The sequence below is a fragment of the Callithrix jacchus genome, chromosome 22 (genome assembly GCF_049354715.1).
Source record: "Callithrix jacchus isolate 240 chromosome 22, calJac240_pri, whole genome shotgun sequence".
NCBI classification, from domain to species: domain Eukaryota; kingdom Metazoa; phylum Chordata; class Mammalia; order Primates; family Cebidae; genus Callithrix; species Callithrix jacchus.
Window position 1 is genome coordinate 47,159,064 of NC_133523.1, and position 21,343 is coordinate 47,180,406.

The window sequence follows — 21,343 nt, forward strand, 5'->3', positions numbered from 1 at the left end:
GGGGGAACCTGTGTGCTGAAGATGCCACGTAATGATGAAGGGTGACGAGGAGGGGATTTGGGGGCAGTGGGAGATGCCGTGAGTGCAGAGGGCCCGTGGGTGGAAGCTGGGCAGAGTGGAGGTACAGCGTGCTCCCTGCTGCGGGGGTCCAGGGCAGAGACTGGAACGCTCCTGAGTGGAGAGAAATGTGGGGTCTGGAGGAAGCCATTCTTCGAGTAGAAGAGTAGAAAATGCCGTGGGACTCATGGAGGAAATTTTTCTTAATGGAGGAGAAAACGCTGGTTATGATATGAGTTCGTTTAAGTTGTAGCGGGGGGGAAGATTCGGAAGACTCTTCTAAGCGAGAGAGAGAGTGGAGTTTTTCCTGGAGTAAAGACATAGTATGGGATGGGGGGGTGAATGGATTGTGGGGAGACACTGGGGGCTGTGAGAGGGAATGGGTTGGAGATGGGGGGGCATCTTGAAACCAGTGGGTCTGGCGTTGGGTGCATGAGAATTCCCCAGGGAGCTTTCCAAAAACTTAGACACTCAGGCCACACTGCAGCCCAGTGAGGTCGGACTTTCTCAGGTGGGGCGCAAACATCCGAATCTGTGAAGGTCCTCGGGCGATTTCAAGGTGTGTCGGAGGCTGCCGAGGCGGGAAGGGGCTTCCAGGCAGAGGAGACTGACTGAGGGTGTCTGCTTACTCTGAGTTGCACAAACTGTGAGGGGCAGCTGGGATTTTTTTTTTTTTTTCTCTCCTGCTCCTTTTAAGTTTTCCTTTTTAGTTGAAGACTTTCTTTTTCCTAAGGAGAAGAAATCGTAGGGGAGCATTAGGAGTGACTGAATGACAGAACCCAGAGCGGAGGGGGCCCGCGGAGGTTATTCTCATGGAGGTGGTGCTACTGCGGATTCTTAAGTTGTGGAGACGCTCTGGGGGAAGAAGCTGGGGAGACAGGAAGGGGTTCTAGCAGGTGGAGAGGTGGGGCTTGCAGGGGAAGAGTGGGGAGAACTGGTGCGGCCGAATGGTGATGGGGTGGGGGTCTCGAAGGAAGGAAGAATGCACAGGGGCTCCTGGGGAGGAGGAGGCCTGGGGCTTGGCGTCGTGGGGTGGCTTCCCAGGCGATCAGGACCGTGGAGCTCACCCAGGAGCAGCCAGCGGGGGCTGGGGGCGAGGGCTGCGGGTGTGAGCGGTGGTGGGGACTTCTCCGAGTGGGGTTAGTGGGATGACTTTGTTTGGTAGAAGACAAAAGTGGAGAGTTTTTTGTTTTTTGTTTTTTTTTTTTTGAGAAAGGAAAGCAGTGGAGACCCGAGTGGAAGGAGTTTCTGGAGCTGAGGCAGGGATTTCGGGGGGGCGGGGACTGGGGGAGGTACCTGTGCCTTCTCCTCTAATCCGAGATCTCGCTCCTTGCCCTCCACCAGCCGCCCACCATGGCCGGGCTCTGACCCCTTCCCCAGCCGCAGTCTCCTCGCCGCCCCCTCCCCCGCCCCGCCGGCCCCCGGCCCCCCGCTTCTGCCTGCGCTGTGACCCCCCCCAGCCGCCGGCACGGCCCCGCCCCCGCTGCCCCGGTGGTGGCCCACGGCCCCCCGGCTACCCGTGGTCAAACTGGAGTCGCTGAAACGCTGGAACGAAGAGCGGGGCGTCTGGTGCGAGAAGGGGGTGCAGGTGCTGCTGACGACGGTGGGCGCCTTCGCCGCCTTCGGCCTCATGACCATCGCCATCAGCACCGACTACTGGCTCTACACGCGCGCGCTCATCTGCAACACCACCAACCTCACGGCCGGCGACGACGCGACCCCCCACCGCGGGGCCGGGGGCGCCTCCGAGAAGAAGGACCCCGGCGGCCTCACGCACTCGGGGCTCTGGAGGATCTGCTGCTTGGAAGGTAGGGTGCGGGCGGCCCTGCCCGCAGCCCCCGCCGCTCCCCTCTCGGAGACCCTGGGCCTCCCGGGGCTGCCTCTCCCTGATCCTGGGGCCCCCATGGGCACCCTTCCTCCTCTGTCTGAGGGGCTTCTGCGCCTTCCCACGAGCGCCCTGACCCTCCCTCCTTTCCTCCCCACTCTGGACCCCCTGCGGAATTCCTCTGCCCGGTCGCCCTGCCTCCCCGATGACCCCTTGTTCTGTCTTTCCCTGCGTGCCCATCACACCTCTCCCTTCTTCCCTCTCTCCAGCACCTGGGGCTCCTCCTGTTTCATTTCCTCCAGCTGCCCTGTGCCTTTTCCCCTCCCTGCCCCCTTTTTTTCAAGACAAGGTCTCATTCTGTCGCCCAAGCTGGAGTACAGTGGCACAATCGCAGCTCACTGCAGCCTCCACCCCCTGGGTTCAAGCCATCCTCCCACCTCTGCCTCCTGATTATCTGGGGCCACAGGCTTAAGCCACTGTGCCCAGCTAATTTTTTTCATTATTTGTAGAGATGAGGTCTCCCTGTGTTGCCCAGGCTGGTCTCCAGCTCCTTGGCTCAAGAGAGCCTCCTACCTCAGCCTCCGAAGTGCTGGGATGCACCCGGCAGCCTCTTCTTCCCTCTCCCCTCAGTTCATCTTGACCCGCTCCTCCATTCCACCTGCCCCTTCATTTCCTCTGCCTGGTGCCCATGGCCTCTTCGCTCTCCCGACATTCCACCCCAGTCCTCTGAATTCTCCTGCCTCTCCCGCCCCATCCATGGCCCAGTGTCCAGGTCTCCATCTCTTTCCCCTTCTATTTGGCTGCTGCTCTCCTAAAATTTCCTGCCTTATTTCACTATCACTTGTGACCTGCTCTCTTTTCTACCTGTGATTCTCCTCCTGTCGATCTTCCTCTCCCCATCAGTGCCCTTGCCCTGTCTCTGCCACCAGGATGCCCTCCAACCTCCCACCCCGATCCTTTTAGTGGGCTCCACTGCCTTTTCCTCTGCTCGTGCCTTCTTTGATGTCCTGCTGACTCCGTGCCTCGCAGTTACTTTAAGTCTCCTGGCTCCTGACCCTGCTGCCTCCTCGAATCTCTGCCTTGGTTCTTTTCCTCTTTGTCTAGTTCTCCCTCTCACAGCTTCTCTCCTAGCTCGGCTCCCTGGCTCTTCTCCAAGACTCTTGCCCTCTCCTGCACCAACCCCTTCTCTCTCCCACTCTTAGCATCAGTATTTCTTTCCTGAGTGTCATGCAGTTGCGGGGCTGAGAAGCAGGAGTCCTGGGTGCCAGTCCTACTGCATATCTGCCCCCACCCTGTGTGACCACTATCTTCCCCCTGCACCCCAGCCTCACAGCCCGTGTCTGCAACATGAAGGAGTGGAACCAGCCATCCTGAGGCCCCCTTCGGCCAAATGGTTGAAGTCTCTTGCTTCTCTTTTTCACCCCCCTCTAATTTCATCTGTCCCTTCTTCCTCTGTTTTGCTGAGTGCTCATGACAAGCCAGGAATGTTATTTAATCCTATGAAGTGGGGACCACCTCCCTGTTGGGGATGGGTAAACTGAGGCGCAGAGAGGTGAAGCCACTTGCCCAAGGTCACCCAGCTGAGAAAAGGGCAGAGCCAAGAGCAGAACTCCAGTCCCATGGATGGGATCCGCAGATGCGCTCTGCCTAGTGTACAAAGTGTTTAAAACTGAAAGCAAAATCTGAATCCACTGCCAACAGTTAAAAATAGGGAAGTCTTCCCATTGTAGTTGCAATTTCCGGCTGCTTCTGAGCCATCGGAAGATCTAACGCAAGCCTGCGTTCTGCCCTGACCACGATGGGCCAGATCTGAGCAGCAGCTGGGGGCCTCCGCTTCCCCCACAGTCACCTCCATCCACTCCATTGCCTCCCATTCCTCCCATGGTTCTCGTGATGCTGTTTTCCTCTCCTGTGGAAGTTCGAGTTCATGTCCATTCACTGGCCTGACCAAGCCCCAGGCACAGAGCCAAGTATGAGGGCTCACATCATGAAACCCTTGGGGTAACTCGTGGCATCTAGTAAGGAGGCCATTCATTCATTCATTCATTCAACATCCCATTTGTATTGAGTTTATACTATGTGCCCAAGCCTCGTTCTGGATTCTGGGGCACAGCAGTGGAAAACAGACACAAACCCCTCTCCTTATATATCTTATATTCTAGAGGGAGAGACAGATAATAACGGAGGCAAATCAAGTCAACATTTAGGATGTTAGGTACAACTGAGTGCTAAGGAGGAAAAGGAGTCGGGGGGATGGGAGGTGTCAGGGTTCCCCGTGGGAAGTAGATAAGTAATCTAGGGAAAGCTCCCCTGAGCAGGTGACATTTGAATGCAGGTCTGAAGGAAGTGAGAGATGGAGGCTGTGGCTCTCTGGAGGAAAGTGCTTCAGACTGTAGGAATAGCAGGTGCAGAGTCCCTGAGGTGGGAGGGAGTGTGCCTGTGTGTTGACCAAGCCAGTGGGAGGTCAGTGTGACCCAGCCGAGTGGGTGGCGGGAGGTACAGCAGTCGTAGGGGTCACAGGATCCCCATCCCACAGGTTCTGTATTATTATTGCCACTATTTGAGACAGTCTCACTCTGTAGACCAAACTGTAGTGCAGTGGCGCGATCTCAGCTCACTGCAACCTGCGCCTTGTGGCTCAAGCGATTCTCGTGCCTCAGCCTCCCGAGTAGCTGGGACTCCAGGTACGCACCACCACACCCAGATAATTTTTTCAATTTTAGTAGAGACGAGGTTTTACCTTCCACTGCGTTGCCCAGGGTGGGCTGGAACTCCTGAGCTCAGGCGATCTGCCCGCCTCAGCCTCCCAAAGTGCTGGGATTACAGGTGTGAGCCACCATGCCCGGCCTTTTAAAAATTATTTTATTTATTTATTTAGAGATAGAGTCTTGCTTTGTCACCTAAGCTGGAGTTCAATGGCACGATCTCGGCTCACTGCAACCTCGGCCTCCCGAGTTGAAGCGATTCTCACACCTCAGCCTCCCGAGTAGTTGGAATCACAGGTGTGCTCCACCATGCCTAGTTAATTTTTGTTAATTTTTAAAATTAGAGACGGGGTTTCACCATGTTGACCGGAATGGTCTCGAATTTCTGACCTCAAGTGATTGGCCTGCCTAGGCCTCCCGAACTGCTGGGATACGGGTGCTTGGCCAGGTTCTGTTTTTTGTTTGTTTGTTTTAGGGTTTTGCTCTGTCACCCAGGCTGGAGTGCAGGGGTAAGACCATAGCTCACGGCAGCCTTGAACTCCTGAACGCAAGCCATCCTCTTGGATTCAGCCTCCCAAATAGCTGGAACTACAAGCACATGCCACTGTTTTTTGTAGACACAGGGTCTCACCGTATTGCCCACGCTGGTCTCAAACTCCTGGCCTCAAGCGATCTTCCTGCCTCAGCCTCCCGATGTGCTGAGATCATCGGTGTGAGCCCCTGTGCCCGGACTCACAGCTCCTTATACATCCCAGAAAGCACTTTGCTTTATCCGGAGATGGGAGCCATTGAAGGTTCTTGAGCAGAGGAGTCACAAGAACCTTACAACCTTCTTGCAAAAAAGAAGACTTAACATTTTTGCAGTATGGCTCTTGCTGCTGTGTTGACAAATGGCCCAGGGGAAGGCAAAAGAGAGCAAGAGGCTCATCGAGGGTGGGGCAGCAGCGTTTGGGAAGTCTGGATTCTCAGTATATTCTGGAGCTACCGTGGGCAGGAATTGCTGATGGAGCAATTGTAGGATATGAGAGAGAAGAGCCAGGGGTGTCTCCGAAGCAGGGATTGTCCACTTCAGCATGGCTGATATTCTGGGGCGGATAATTCCATGTGGAGGGGGCCGTGCGATCCACTGTAGGACACTGGGCAGCAGCCTTGATCTCTGCCCACTAGATGCCAGCAGCACCCTTCCCAGTCGTGACAACCAAAATTGTGAATTGTCTCTAAACACTGTTCACCATCCCCTGGGAGATAAGGCCACCCCGAGTTGAGAATCTCCACTTTAAGGCTTTGGCCTGAACTCCTGAGAACAGGCAAGCCATTCATAAGATGAAACAGCAGCTATTTTATTTCTTTTATTTTCTCTTATCAAGTTTGTTATGAAGAAGAGGGATCATGGGCTCCGTTCTGGACATGTTAAATGTATGATACCCGTTAACAGGTAACCTCTAGGAGACAGGTCAGCACAGCGAAGGGCCTGCGAAGCGCCACATAGGAAAGATTTTAGGCTCTGTGAGCAGACCGTCTCTGTCACAACTACTCATGGAAACAACCAAGACAGTCTGTAAGGAACTGAGCGTGGCCGTGTGCCAATGAGACCTCATTTACGGACACTGAAATTTGAATTTCAGCTGACGCCCTTTTCAGCCTCAGCCCACCTGCACCCAGGTGAATAAACAGCCATGTTGCTCACACAAAGCCTGTTTGAGGGGGTCTCTTCATTCAAAGCGCTTGTTTTAACATTTGGGGCCATTTTCAGAAGAAAAAAAATTTTTTTAATTTCACCTAGTGCAATGGCTCATGCCTGTAATCTCAGCTCTTTGGGAGGCAGAGGCAGGTGGTCACCTGAGGTCAGGAGTTCGAGACCAGCATGGCCAACATGGTGAAACCCCATCTCTACTAAAAATACAAAAATTAGCCGGGCGTGATGGTGAGTGCCTGTAGTTCCAGTTACTCGGAAGGCTGAGGCAGGAGAATCATTTGAACCTGGGAGGTGGAGGTTACAGTGAGCTGAGATCATGTTACTGCACCCCAGCCTGGGTGACAGAGTGAGACTCCGTCTGAGAAAAAAACAATTGAATTCCATGTCATTTTCATGTGCCATGAAGTCATCTTCCTCCTGGATACTTTCTCAGTCATTAAAAACACATAAAACCCATTCTTAGCTGGATTTGGCTTGTGAGCTGTAGTTTGCTGACCATTGACGTAGGTTGTTAGAGATCTGATATATGAGGCCAGAGGCTGAGCTGGAGATATCAGTTTGAGGGGCATCACCATACAGATGGATTAGATGATGGAGTCACTTACAGAAGAGACGGCCGGGTGCAGTGGCTCACGCCTCTAAGCCCAGCACTTTGGGACCCCAAGGCAGGAAGACTGCTTGAGCCCAGGAGTTCGAGACCAGCCTGGGCAAAATAGAGAGACCTTGTCTCTACAAGGTCTAATTTAAAAATTAGGAGCGATAGTGCGATAGTACGTGCCTGTGATCCCAGCTGCTCAGGAGGCTGAGGTGGGAGGATTGCTTAGACCCAGGAAGTTGAGGCTGCAGTGAGCAGTGATTATGCCACTGCACTCCAGTGCCTGGGCAGCAGGGCAAGACCCCATCTCAAAAACAAACAAAAAAACAGAAGAGACAAGAACAAATAATAAAATCTTGTTGAAGGCTTAAGCCTTGGGCCAGTCCACTGTTAAAAGGTGAGGGTTGGCCGGGTACGGTGGCTCAAGCCTGTAATCCCAGCACTTTGGGAGACCGAGGCGGGTGGATCACGAGGTCAAGAGATCGAGACCATCCTGGTCAACATGGTGAAACCCCGTCTCTACTAAAAAATACAAAAAATTAGCTGGGCACGGTGGCACGTGCCTGTAATCCCAGCTACTCGGGAGGCTGAGGCAGGAGAATTGCCTGAACCCAGGAGGCGGAGGTTGCGGTGAGCCGAGATCGCGCCATTGCACTCCAGCCTGGGTAACAAGAGCAAAACTCCGTCTCAAAAAAAAAAAAAAAGGTGAGGGCCATGAGAAGTCACCAGAAGGGGTCGAGAAAGGACTGGCCACAGGTTTGGGGAAAAACAGGTCACTGGACATCCTAGAAGCCAAAGGAAGTTTGTGTTTCAAAGAGGGGAGGAATGAAGGCTCACGTCGTTCTTACACTTACTACTTTTTGTCTTTTTTCCCCTTTTTGGTGACAACGAGGTCTCGCTATATTGCCCAGGCAGGTCTCAAGCTCCTGGGCTCAAGCTATCCTCCCGTCTCTGCCTCCCTAACAGCTGGGATTACAGGCGTGAGCCGCCATGCCCGATGACTCTGTTGTCCTTGTAATTGTCGTTCATGTGTCACTGGAGGCTTCACAGTAACTCTGCAAAGTAGGTACTTCATTTATTTATTTATTTTCTTATTTTGGAGACAGAGTCTCACTCTGTCGCCCAGGTTGGAGTGCAGTGGCACAATCTTGACCACCGCGACCTCCACCTCCCAGGTTCAAGCGATTCTCCTGCCTCAGCCTCCTGAGTAGCTGGGATTACAGGCACCCACCATACCCGGCTGATTTTTGTACTTTTAGTAGAGAAGGGGTTTCACCGTGTTGACCAGGCTGGTCTCGAGCTCCTGGCCTCAGGTGACCTGCCCGCCTCAACCTCCCAAAGTGCTGGGATTACAGACATGAGCCACTGCGCTAGGTGAAATTCAAAATTTTTTTTTCCTTTTGAAAATGGCCCCAAATGTTAAAACGAGCGCTTTGAATGAAGAGACCCCCTTAAACAGGTTTTGTGTGAGCAACATGCCTGTTTATTCACCTGGGTGCAGGTGGGCTGAGGCTGAAAAGGGCGTCAGCCGAAATTCAAATTTTAGTGAGCCATCATGCCTGGCCGGTACTTTTATTATTCCCATCTTCGAGAAGAAGAAGTGAAGGCTCAGAGAGGTGAAGTGAGTTGCCCAAGGTCACACAGCTAATATGCAGTAGGGTCTGAATTTGTTTTTGTTTCTGATTTTTTTTTTTTTTTTTTTAGAGATGGGGTCTCACCACATTACCCAGCCTGGTCTAGAACTCCTGAGCTCAAGCAGTCCTCTCACCCCAGCCTCTCAAAGAGCTGGGATTACAGGCATGAAGCACCACGCCCGGCCCAGCATCTGGGTTTGAATCCAGGTCTGTCTGCTTTTCTAGGAGAACAAAGCAACAGATCCACTTGCTTTCAGCCCATCGCGGCTGCAGGGGTGTAGAAACTGGACCTCACTAAGTCATTGCCTCCTGCCGTCACCATGTCCCTCTGGATGGGAACTCTTGGGCTCACTCTCCATCTCCCTCTGGCGTGTGTCTGAAAGATGCAGTAGAATGCAATGATTGAAACAAGCTTTAAGGCTGCTCTGCCTCAGTTTATCAAAGAAAGCAACCATTCTTTATTCCCTTACTTTCTTTGATAAACTTGCTTTGGTCGAGGGTGGCAGCTCGTGCCTGTAATCCCAGCACTGTGGAAAGCTGAGACGTGAGGATCCCGAGGCCAGGAGTTCCAGATCAGCCTGGCCAACATGGTGAAACCCTGTCTCTACTAAATATAGAAAAAAATTAGCCGGGAATGGTAGCGGGCACCTGTAACCCCAGGTACTTGGAAGGCGGAGCCAGAAGAATCGCTTGAACCCGGGAGGCAGAGGTTGTAGTGAGCTGAGATCGGACCACCGCACTCCAGCCTGGGTGACAGAGCCAGACTCCATCTCAATTGAAAAAAAACAAAAATAAAAACGAAAACACTTGCTTTCACTTTATTCTCTCTCTCTTTTTTCTTTTTTTGTTTTCTGAGATGGAGTCTCACTTTGTCGCCCAGGCTGGAGTGTAGTGACGCGATCTTGGCTCACTGCAACTTCTGCCTCCCAGGTTCAAACAACTCTCCTACCTGAGCCTCCCAAGTAGGTGGGATTACAGGCGCCCGCCACCACGCCCAGCTAATTTTTGTATTTTTAGTAGAGATGGGGTTTCACCATGTTGGCCAGCCTGGTCTCGAACTCCTGACCTCAAGTGAGCTGCTGCCTTGGCCCACTTTACTCTTTTTTTTTCTTTTTGAGATGGAGTCTCGCTCTGTTGCCCAGGCTGTAGTGCAGTGGCACCATCTCGGCTCACCGCAACCTCCGTCTCCCGGATTAAAGCAATTGTCATGCCTCAGCCTCCTGAGTAGCTGGTACTACAAGCGCCTGCCACCACATCTGGCTAATTTTTTGTGTTTTTAGTAGAGACGGGGTTTTGCCATGTTGGCCAGGCTGGTCCTGACCTCAAGTGATCTGCCTGCCTCTGCCTCCCAAACTGCTGGGATTACGGGCATGAGCCACCATGCCTGGCCCCACATTGCTCTTAAAAGAAAAAGAAACAAATTCTGAGAAATAAGACTGACTGGGTTTGCCTCCTGTCTGCTGCATCCAGCATGGTGACCTTGGGCTTATATTTAACCTTGCTGTGCCTCCATGCCATTATCAGGGAAATGAGAATCCTAATAGGCCCTAACACAGGTCCAGGAGGGATCAATGAGCTAATGTAAGTAAAGCATTTCAAAGACTAGCAGGCACAGAGGAAGAAGTAGATGACAGAGATGGATTTGTGTTGTTGCTCTGCTGTTCTTCTCCTTATCATTATTAGGAATTCTAATGTGGCCAAGCCCTGATCCCCTCTACCCTGATAACCCAGGAGTCCCAGCACTTCACGACAGAAATATAACAGAAGAGTGGGCCAGTGGTTCACGCCTTGTAATCCTAGCACTTTGGGAAGCCAAGGTGGGTGGATCACTTGAAGTCAGGAATTCGAGGCCAGCCTGGCTGATATGGTGAAACCCCATCTCTACTAAAAATACAAAAATTAGCCAGGCATAGTGGAGCTCACCTGGAGTCCCAGCCACTCAGGAGGCTGAGCGAGGAGAACCGCTTGAACCGGGAAGGTAGAAGTTGCAGAGAGCTGAGATGGTGCCATTGCACTCCGGCCTGGGCGACAGAGTGGGACTCTGTCTCAAAAGAAAGAGAAAGAAAGAAAAGAAAGGGAGGGGGAGGGAGGGAGGGAGGGAGGGAAAAGAAAAGAGAAAAGAAATATAACACAAGGCTGGGCCAGTGGCTTACCCTGGTAATCCTAGCATTTTCAGAGGGAAGGTGAGAGGACCATTTGAGTCCAGGAGTTCAAGACCAGCCTGGGCAACATAAAAAATTTAGAACTTAGTTGGGCATGGTGGTACATCCCTGTAGTCCCTGCTACTGGGGAGGCTGAGGCAGAAGGATTGTCTGAGCCCAGAAGGTCGAGGCTGCAGTGAGCTATAATTGTGCCACTGCCCTCCAGCCTGGGTGACAGAGGCAGCCCTGCCTCAAAACAAAATGAAACAAAAATTAAAATGTTTCTACTAGCTACATTAAAATAAATAAAAAGGAACAGGTGAGCTTAATATTTTATTTATTTTTTATTTTTATTTTATTTATTTATTTTATTTTTTTAAAGATGGGGTTTCACCATGTTGGTCAGGCTGGTCTTGAACTCCCGACCTCAGGTGATCCACCCGCCTTGGCCTCCAAAGTGCTTGGATTATAGGCGTGAGCCACCACGCCCGGCCCTAACTTAATATTTTATTCAACCCCACAATATCCAAGATAGTATCACTTGAAGATGTAATAAGCTTCTCTCCCTCTCTCTTTTTTTCCCCATCCTGAGTCTGGAACTCAGTGCATCTTTTGCCCTCACAGAACCTCTCCATTGCCACGTTTCCAGTTTGGGGAGCTGGGGGCATCTGCATGGGAGAGCCCAGCTTGTGCCCCCTCGTCAGGGATTTCGGCCTCACCCTGGGTCCTCTCTCAGGGCTCAGGCGTCTGGACCCACAGCCTTATTTATTAGCACCCGCTACAGAAAGCCTCTGTGCTAGCACTATGCCTGGCTTATTATCTCATGAAGTGCGTGCCATTTTGCCAGGGGGAACGTATTCTTAGCAGGAATCTAGTGGCCAGCGAGGGGAAGTGACTCAGTTTGGACCCCCCAGCATGTGAGGGGCCCAGCTCGTTGGATCCCAGTTCTCCATGGGTCTTAACCCTCGAATGCCCAGGTCTGCACTAGGAAGGCCCTGGGGGAGATTCAGGGTCACAACATCACCGTCCATGCACAGGAAAAGCTCCTAACATGATCGGTGGCATCAGACTTTGCTACTGTGTATTCTGTACCTAACTTTCTTTTTTTTTTTTTTTTTTGAGACGGAGTTTCGCTCTTGTTACCCAGGCTGGAGTGCAATGGCGCGATCTCGGCTCACCGCAACCTCCGCCTCCTGGGTTCAGGCAATTCTCCTGCCTCAGCCTCCCGAGTAGCTGGGATTACAGGCACGCACCACCATGCCCAGCTAATTTTTTGTATTTTTAGTAGAGACGGGGTTTCACCATGTTGACAGGATGGTCTCGATCTCTTGACCTCGTGATCCACCTGCTTCGGCCTCCCAAAGTGCTGGGATTATAGGCATGAGCCACCGCGCCCGGCAACTTTCTTTTTTTTTTTTTTTTTTTTTGAGACAGTCTCACTCTGTCACCCAGGCTGGAGTGTCCTGGCGCAATCTCCGCTCACTGCAATTTCTGCTCCCCAGGTTTAAATGATTCTCAGGCCTCAGCCTCCCGAGGAGCTGGGATAATAGGCACCCACCACCATGCCGGGCTAATTTGTATTTTTTAGTAGAGGTGTGGTTTCACCATGTTGGCCAGGCTGGTCTTGAACTCCTGACCTCAGGTGATCCACACACCTCAGCCTCCCAAAAGCTGGGATTATAGGCATGAGCCATTGCACCCAGTCTTCTGTGCCTAACTTTCTTTCCTTCTTTTTTTTGAGAGGGAGTTTCGCTCTTGTTACCCAGGCTGGAGTGCAATGGCGCGATCTTGGCTGACTGCAACCTCCGCTTCCCAGGTTCAAGCGATTCTCCTGCCTCAGCGTCTGGAGCAGTTGGGATTACAGTCATGCACCACCATGCCCGGCTAATTTTTGTATTTTTAGTAGAGACGGGGTTGCACCATGCTGGCCAGGCTGGTCTTGAACTCCTGTCCTCAGGTGATCTACCTGTCTTGGCCTCCCAAAGTGCTGGGATTACAGGCGTGAGCCACTGCGCCCGGCCTTCTGTGCCTAACATTGATTGAAATCTCACTGAAGCCTGTAAAGTCACACTGCCGTCCTCTTTTCTCGATGAGACAGCAGAGGCTCAGGGACAATCCAGTCCCAAAGCCACACAGCTGGGAAGTGGTGCTTTGGGATGTGTGTCCAGAGAGCTGGATTCAGAGCCTCTGGTCAGTAACCCCCATAGCCACCAGGCTCTACTGTCTTAAATACGCTGACCTCCCAAACTGAGCTGTGCTGGAAGGAAACTCCTCCCCGTCACTCACCCCCCATGGGGCATTGGGCAACTTCTTCAGCTCTGCGCCTCAGTCTCCTCATTTGTAAAGCAAGGATGCTGTTGCTACCTGCCTCCCAGGGTTTGTCCTAGGGACTGAGCGAGTTATTAACCACCTGTCCAGTGCTTGGAGCAGTACGTGGTGCATGGTTAGTGATCAGTCGGGGCCAGTTATAATTACCGTCACCACTAACCTGGTCAGAGATTCAGTGTAGCATGTGGTTTATATGCTCAGTCTCATTTAATTATCGCTAATGTTTTGAGGGAAGTACTATGATCCCATTCAAGAAAGGAGGGGCCAGGCTGGGCGTGGTGGCTCACGCCTGTAATCCCTGCACTTTGGGAGGCTGAGGCGGGCAGATTACAGGGTCAGGAGTTTGAGACCAGCCCAGCCAACATGGTGAAACACCATCTCTACTAAACATACAAAAATTAGCCGGGTGTGGTGGTGGTTGCCTGTAGTCTCAGCTACTCGGGAGGCTGAGGCAGGGAATTGCTTGAACCCAGGAGATGGAGGTTGCAGTGAGCTGAGATCATGCCATTGCACTCCAACCTGGGTGACAGTGAGACTCCGTCTCAAAAAAAAAAAAAAAAAGAAATGGAAAAACAGGGAGAGACCTTGAGCTCATACCTACCACACTATGGTGGATGTGCTGATGGGTAAGAGTTTGCACGTGGGAGTAGTATTTTCACTCACTCATTCACTCATTCATTCATTCATTCATTCATTCATTTTGAAAATTGTAGCAAATTATACATCACAGAAATGTACCACCTTCATCATTTTGAAGAATGCGTTTCGGCAGTGGTAAGTACACTCACGTTGCTTTGCAACCAGTCTCCAGAACTCTTTCATCTTGCAAAACGGAAACTCTGTACCCGTTAAATCACTCCACATCCCCACACCCTCCAGCCTGGCAAGTACCATGATACTTTCTCTTTGAATTTGATAATTCCAGGTATTTCATATAAGTGGAATCATACAGTATGTCTTTTTGTTACTGACTTATTTAGCTTAGTATAATGTCCTCCAGGTTTTTCTATGTGTATAGCATGTATCATAATTCATTTCCTTTTCAAGGCTGAATAATATTCCATGGTATGTATATAGCACATGTTGTTTATCCATTCATCTGTCAATGGCCATTTGGGTATTCCTACTTTTTGGCTATTGTGAACAATGCTACTATGAAGACGAGTGTATGAATATCTACTTGAGTCCCTGCTTTTTTTTTTTTTTTTTTTTTGAGACGGAGTTTCACTGTTGTTACCCAGGCTGGAGTGCAATGGCACAATCTCGGCTCACTGCAACCTCTGCCTCCTGGGTTCAGGCAATTCTCCTGCCTCAGCCTCCTGAGTAGCTGGGACTACAGGCATGCGCCACCATGCCCAGCTAATTTTTGTATTTTTAGTAGAGATGGGGTTTTACCTTGTTGACCAGGATGGTCTCGATCTCTTGACCTCGTGATCCACCCACCTCGGCCTCCCAAAGTGCTGGGATTACAGGCATGAGCCACTGCACCTGGCCCCCCTGCTTTTAATTCTTTTGGGTCTATCCCCAGTAGTGGCATTGCTGGATCATATGATGATCCTGTGTTTAGTTTTTTAGAAAGCTCTGTACTGTTTCCATAGCCACTGCACCATTTCACATTTCTACCATCAGTGCACAAGGATTCCAGCTTCTCCACATCCTTCACAACACTTGTTATTTTACCTGTTTTTGAGATGGAGTCTCGCTCTGTCGCCAGGCAAGAGTGCAGTGGTTTGATCTTGGCTCACAGCAATCTCTGCCTCCAGGGTTCAAATGATTCTCCTGCCTCAGCTTCCCAAGTAGCTGGGTCTACAGGCGTGAGTCAGCACGCCGGCTAATTTTTGTATTTTTTGTAGATTCAGGATTTCACCATGTTGACCAGGATGGTCTTGAACTCCCTGACCTCAAGTGATCCACCCGCCTCAGCCTCCCAAAGTGCTGGGGTTACAGGCATGAGCCACCGTGTCCAGGATATTAATTTTTGATAGTAGCCATACTAAATGATATGAGATGGTATTTCATTGTGGTTTTCATTGCTTTTCCCTAATGATTAGTGAAATTGAACATCTTTTTTTCATGTGCTTGTGGCCTATTCAATCTTTTTTTTTTTTTTTGAGACCCAGTCTCGCTCTGTCACCCAGGCTGGAGTGCAATGGCGAGATCTCAGCTCACTGCAACCTCTGCTTCCCAGGTTCAAAGAATTCACCTGCCTCAGCCTCCCAGATACCTGGGACTACAGGTGTGCACCACCACACCCAGCTAACTTTCACATATTTAGTAGTAATGGGGTTTTACCATGTTGGTCAGGCTGGTCTCAAACTCCTGACCTCAGGTGATCCACCCAACTTGGCCTCCCAAAGTGCTGGGATTACAGGCGTGAGCCACTACACCTGGCTCATTCATTCATTATTTCATTAGAAATACTTACTAAGCATTCAGTAGGTACTAGGCACTGTTCTAGGTGCTGGTAATACAGTGTTGAACAGCCCAGATGCTCACATTCGTGATGTGTGTTTGCGTTTTGCTGCCACCATCCATCAGCTGTGAAATGATGACCCCTTTCTGTGCCTCGGTTTCCACATCTGGGTAATGTGTACCATATATCAACTGCTATCAACTGAGCACTTAATTGTATTTCAGGCAAAGTGCCAAATCTCCACCTGGACCCAGTCCATCATATCAGTCCCATGAGATAGGTCCTGTTCTGTGTGTGTGTGTGTGTGTGTTTGAGACAGAGTCTTGCTCTGTCGCCAGGCTGGAGTGCAGTGGCTTGATCTTGACTCACTGCAGTCTCCGCCTCCTGGGTTCAAGCGATTCTCCTGCCTCAGCCTCCTGACTAGCTGGGACTACAGGCACACCCTACCACGCCCAGCTAAATTTTGTATTTTTAGTAGAAATGGAGTTTCACCCTGTTAGCCAGGATGGTCTCAGTCTCTTGACCTCATGATCTGCCTGCCTTGGCCTCCTAAAGTGCTGGGATTACAGGCGTGAGCCACCACGCCCTGCTGTTCTCTGCATTTTACAGGTGGGGATACTGAAGCAAGTTGGCCTATGTAACACCAGCAAGGACACAGAATAAGGAAGTGGCAGAGGCCAGCATGGTGGCTCACGCCTGTCATGCCTGTCAGGCAGGCAGATCACCTGAACTCAGGAGTTTGAGACCAGCCTAGGCAAACTGGGCAACATGGAGAAACCCTGTCTCTACAACAAATGGAAAAATTATCTGGGCATGGTGGCACTACTCGAGAGGCTGATGCAGGAGGATCACTTGAGTCCAGGAGGGGGAGGTTGCAGTGAGCCGAGATTGCACCACTGCACTCCAAACTGGGGCAACAGAGGGAGACCCTGTCTCAAAAAAAAAAAAAAAAAAAAAAGATGCTCCAATGTCTAACATTTGGCCACCATAAGACACAAACCGCATGATGTTTCATAGGACTCTTGGGAGCAGTCAGATGAGTTGGCCCACCTAGGAAGCACCCAACGCACGTTAGCCCGTGGCAGTATTACTCCCTTTGTATTTATTCTTCCCAGTTCCTCCTCTATCCCTATTCTTTGCCCCACTGTCCTTTGGTGGCCATGGTCTGCCTCTGATCTCCCCTTCTGCTATGCTTATATGCATTCATTCATTCTTCATTCAACCTTCATTTCTTTCTTTACTTTTTCCTTTTTGAGATGGAGTCTCGCTCTGTCCCCCCCGCTGGAGTGCAGTGGTGCAATCTTGACTCACTGCAACCTCCGCCTCCTCGGTTCAAGTGATCCTCCTGCCTCAGCCTCCCGAGTATGTGGGATTACAGGCGCCCGCCACCACACCCAGCTAATTTTTGTATATTTAGTAGAGATGGGGTTTCACCATATTGGCCAGGCTGGTCTCGAACTCTCGACCTCAAGTGATCCATCCTCCTTGGCCTCCCAAAGTTCGGGGATTACAGGCGTGAGCCACCGTGCCTGGCCTCAACCTTCATTTCTTGAGGTCTCCTATGTGCCAGGCCTAGTGCCAAGAAATGCTGGCACACAGGAATCGGACTCCCATGCCCTACCCCCTCCAGGAACTCCCAGCTTGCCAAGGACAAAGATGATCATCGATCAACTAATGCATGTCCCACGGGGCACCTAAGAGCAGGAAACGGACCCAAGTTTGGTGGGAGGAATGAGTGCGTGTGTGTGCGTGTGTGTCTATGTGTGTGTCTAGGGAAAGCTTCCTAAAGAAGGTGCCTCCTCAGCTGCCTGCTGCAGGTAAGTACTACATCAGCAAGGAATGTGAGCAGAATGTTCCACAGCGTGGGTAGAGGCCTGCAAAACTGGACAGAGCTGGGCAGTTAAGAAAACCACATTTTTTATATTTTTAATTTTTTCTCCAGCTATGTGCTAGAGGTAGTAAAACATTAACTGTTCCCAAGGATGAGCAGATAGATGAGGATGGGCATCTTAGGAGGGGATGGAGATGAGGCTGCGTGACCCCTAGAGGCATACTCCATCCCCTCCACACACCTCTGCTTCCTTCAACCACTCCATCTCTCTCCAGAAGGTTACAGGTTCCCTGCAGAAACAGACTGGAACTTCTCTCCCTCTCTCTCTACCCTCCCGCCTCCCTTCAGCTCTCTCCACGCAGGACTGGAGACTACAACTCCCATGATCCACTGCGACTGCTCTTCTCACAACTGGACTCCAGACTTCACAGGGCCTCATGGGAAATGTAGTCCTCATCGTCTTCCGCATCCCTTTGTTTTTTTTCCCACGCATTTCCAGACTTTCCAACCAATTTGGAGGTGGAAAGGCGTCTTGCTATTGTTGAAGCCAACAATACCTTCTTTCTTACAGAGGTGGGAGTCGAAGTCCAGAGTGCTGGAGCAACTGAGCGCAGCTTACAGGGCCAAGGTCTGTGGCCTTGCTGTGAGTGCTGGAAAGATGTTAGACTTTGGGGTTTTTTTCTTGCTTTTCTTCTTTTCCTTAACAGGCAGGGAAACAGACCGGAGAAGTTGAAAGTTTGTCCCATATCACGAGTCGGGCTCAGGAGCCAGGACTTGCGGTCTCCCAAGCAGCCCAGAGAGAGAAGGGGTTTGGGGGAAGGGCAGGGTCTGTTGTAAGTGGGGTTGCCCAGCCCCCAACCCTGAAGTACCTGCCCCCACCACTGCCCTCCCCGCTCCTCCAGGGTTGAAAAGAGGCGTCTGCGTGAAGATCAATCATTTCCCGGAGGATACGGACTACGACCACGACAGCGCGGAGTATCTACTCCGTACGTGGGGGTCCGGGACAGACGTGGGGAGTGGGGAAATCGCGGGGCCTGGAGGGCGTCGGGGAGGGCGCCCCGTGAAGGGACTGGGGCCCCGGCACTTGGATCGACACGCCGAGGTTTAGCTTCCCAGCCAATCCGAGTCCAGATGGTGAGATCCTCTGGTTCCCGATTGGCTGCATGCTCTTGCTCCCGCCCCCTCCTCTCACCTTGGGGCGGGCTGAGGGAGGATCCCGGGCGCCGATTGGCTGCCTTGCTCTCTCGGAGCCTCGCGGCCACTCTGCGCCGTGACTGGTTGTGGATTCCCGGGCTGGGATTGGCTGCCGCGCCCCAGGGCTGTGGGGCAATCTCCGGCGGGGATGGGCCACTCCCGGGAGCCCGCTGGGAAAGCCTGTGTTGCCATTGGTAGCTACCCCGAGAACGCGGCAAATCCTAAATGATGATTGGCTGCGGCCTCAGCCAGGCTCCGAAATTGCAAAATCTGGTTGCCTGGGGTTTTACGGGTGGGTGGAAAGGAAGGACTGCAGAGAAAGAGAGAAGCGGGGCGGGCGGAGAGAGAGATTAGGGGAAGAAGGGAGGGAGGAAAAGAGGGAGAGAGACTCGGCTGGAGGAAGCCAGGCCTAAAGGGAGTGGGGAGCGAGGGAAGGAGGAATGGAGTGGAGAGAAGAGAAACCCGGAAGATTGAAGAAGCCTGGCAGAAAAGGAGGGGAGAGAGACCCAGAAAGACAGAAGAGATCAGGCAGAAAAAGGGGCAGGGGGAGAGAACGAGGAAGACAGATGAGGCCAGGCAGAAAAAAAGAGGGGGGAGAGAGCTAGGAAGATAGGTGAGGCCAAGCAGAAGAAAAGAGGGGGGCTTAGGAAGACAGATGAGGCCAGGCAGAAACAAAGACGGGGGAGAGAGCTAGGAAGATAGGTGAGGCCAAACAGAAAAAAAGAGGGGGGACTTAGGAAGACAGATGAGGCCAGGCAGAAAAACGGGAGGGGGACTAGGAAGATAGATGAGGCCAGGCAGAAAAAAAGAGGGGGGAGAGAGCTAGGAAGATAGGTGAGGCCAAGCAGAAAAAAAGAGGGGGAACTTAGGAAGACAGATGAGGCCAGGCAGAAAAACGGGAGGGGGACTAGGAAGACAGATGAGTCCAGGCAGAAAGGGGTGGGGGTGGGGTAGGAAGACAGATGAGGCCAGGAAGGTAAGAAGAGAGAGGGGAGACAGACCCAGAAAGATAGATGAAGCCAAGCAATAAAACGAGGGACGGAGCAGGGAGAGAAGGGAAGAGAAACTCAGAAATAGATTCAGCCTGGTAGAAAAGAGACGAGGAGGGAGGAAGGAAGGTAGAGAGAGAGAAAAAACCAGACCGATGAAGCGAGGCAGAAAATGGGAGGGGGTGTGGAGAGCGGCAGTAAGTGACTTGCGGGATATGGAGTAAGAAATTCGCAGACGAGAGGAAGGGAGGGACGAGAAAGAAAGGGAGAGGATTCATGGAGAAGTTGAGAGAAAACCCGGCAAAGTGATTAAAAGTGGGAGAACTATTCCTGGAGAGAGAAAAAACAGTCCGAAGTAGAAAGAAAAGGACAAAGAAAAAAAGGGAAAGGAAATCAGACCGAGAAATAGAGAAACTTTAAAAACAGGAGAATCAGGCAACAGTAAAATCAAACACACAGAACACAGCCGGAGAGGGAGGAGGACAGAACTGGCGGGAGGCGCCGCGAGATGGGGGGCCGGGAAGGGGGCACAGGAGGCCGCCTCTGACCGCCCTGGCTCTCTCTCCTTTTCCTTTCTTTCCTCTCCCGCAGGGGTCGTCCGGGCCTCCAGCATCTTTCCCATCCTTAGCGCCATCCTGCTGCTGCTCGGGGGGGTGTGCGTGGCGGCCTCTCGCGTCTACAAGTCCAAGAGGAACATCATTCTGGGCGCGGGGATCCTGTTCGTGGCAGCAGGTGAGAGGCAGAGGGAGGGGGCGGCCGGGGCGGCCTACCTGCGCGCGCACGTGTGTGCGCGTGAGTGCATGTGCGTGTGTGTGTGTGTGTGTGTACAAAGCCACCCTGCCCCGAGCACCCCCGGGGGCCCGGAGCCTTCCTAGGCGGTTCCCAAGCGCCATCGCCACCCGCTGGGTAAGGTGGGTGTAGTGACGCCTTCGCAGGAGGGAACCAGCACAGACAGGTGTCTGGCACGTAAGATGCCGAGCGCTTAAGATCCTAAACCCGCCGTCCTGGAGACGGAAGGGGAGGAGCTGGGGGAGGGACCTGGAGACAGAATTGGTCTCTAGAGGCTAGAGAGGCGGGGCTGGGCCTTGGAGGGCGGGTCCAGGAGAGGGAGAAAGTTATCTGGGCGCGCCCCTTAGGAAACCTTGGTGGATCCAAGAGTGGGGGCTGGTCCTGGGAAACCGTCCCGGGAAGTGGAAACTAAAGGGGTTGGACCAGGGAGACTGAATCGGGCCCGTGCCCGTTGCCATTTGGAGAAGGAGAGGCTAGAAAAGACGGGGAGCTGCCTGGAAAAGCCAGGAGGGGAGGGGTTATGTCCTTAAGGGCACAGAGAGTCAATCTGGCTGATTCAAGCCAGAGGCCGACCAAAGCCAGGCAGTATCTGGGATTGGCCGTCTCAAGAGTTAGGGCCTGGACGAGCAGAGAGCTAGGGCTGGAACACTCAAGAGGCACGACAGGAAAGGGGTAAGACCCCCTTTCTACCCTGCATGAGTAGCACTGGGAAATTCCAGGGGCAGAGCTTTTTTGGAGAAGTAGAATACAGAGAAGGAGTGCTTTGCATATTTAAATAGCAGGATGGCCGCGCGCGGTGGCGCAAGCCTGTAATCCCAGCACTTCGGGAGGCAGATGCGGGCGGATCACCTGAGGTCAGGAGGTTGAGACCAGCCTGGCCAACATGGTGAAACCCCGTCTATACTAAAACTATAAAAAAATTAGCCGGGCGTGGTGCCGCGCGCCTGTAATTCCAGCTGCTTGGGAAGCTGAGGCAGGAGAATCGCTTGAACCCGGGAGGCGGAGGTTGCAGTGAGTCGATATCGCGCCATGGCACTCCAGCCTGGGCGACAAGAGCGAAACTCCATCCAAAAAAAAAAAAGAAGAAGAGCAGGTTATACTTTGGGGATGGGTCTAGATCTGCAAAGTTTGGGGCTTGGAGGACCT

The 21,343-nt window shown here is 52.2% G+C and overlaps 1 protein-coding gene across 3 annotated transcripts in view; it reads left to right on the forward strand.

Moving 5' to 3' along the window:
- The window catches only part of CACNG8 (calcium voltage-gated channel auxiliary subunit gamma 8), a 29,165-nt gene that overhangs the window by 2,672 nt on the left and 5,150 nt on the right, over positions 1 to 21,343 (forward strand). For all 3 annotated transcript variants that reach the window (XM_008988595.5, XM_078360860.1, XM_078360861.1), the window contains exons 2-4: positions 1,402 to 1,865; positions 18,128 to 18,211; positions 20,000 to 20,140. In XM_008988595.5, coding sequence (XP_008986843.4) covers positions 1,688 to 1,865; positions 18,128 to 18,211; positions 20,000 to 20,140 — 403 coding nt within the window. In that variant the 5' untranslated portion in view covers positions 1,402 to 1,687. The remainder of the gene's footprint in view (positions 1 to 1,401; positions 1,866 to 18,127; positions 18,212 to 19,999; positions 20,141 to 21,343) is intronic.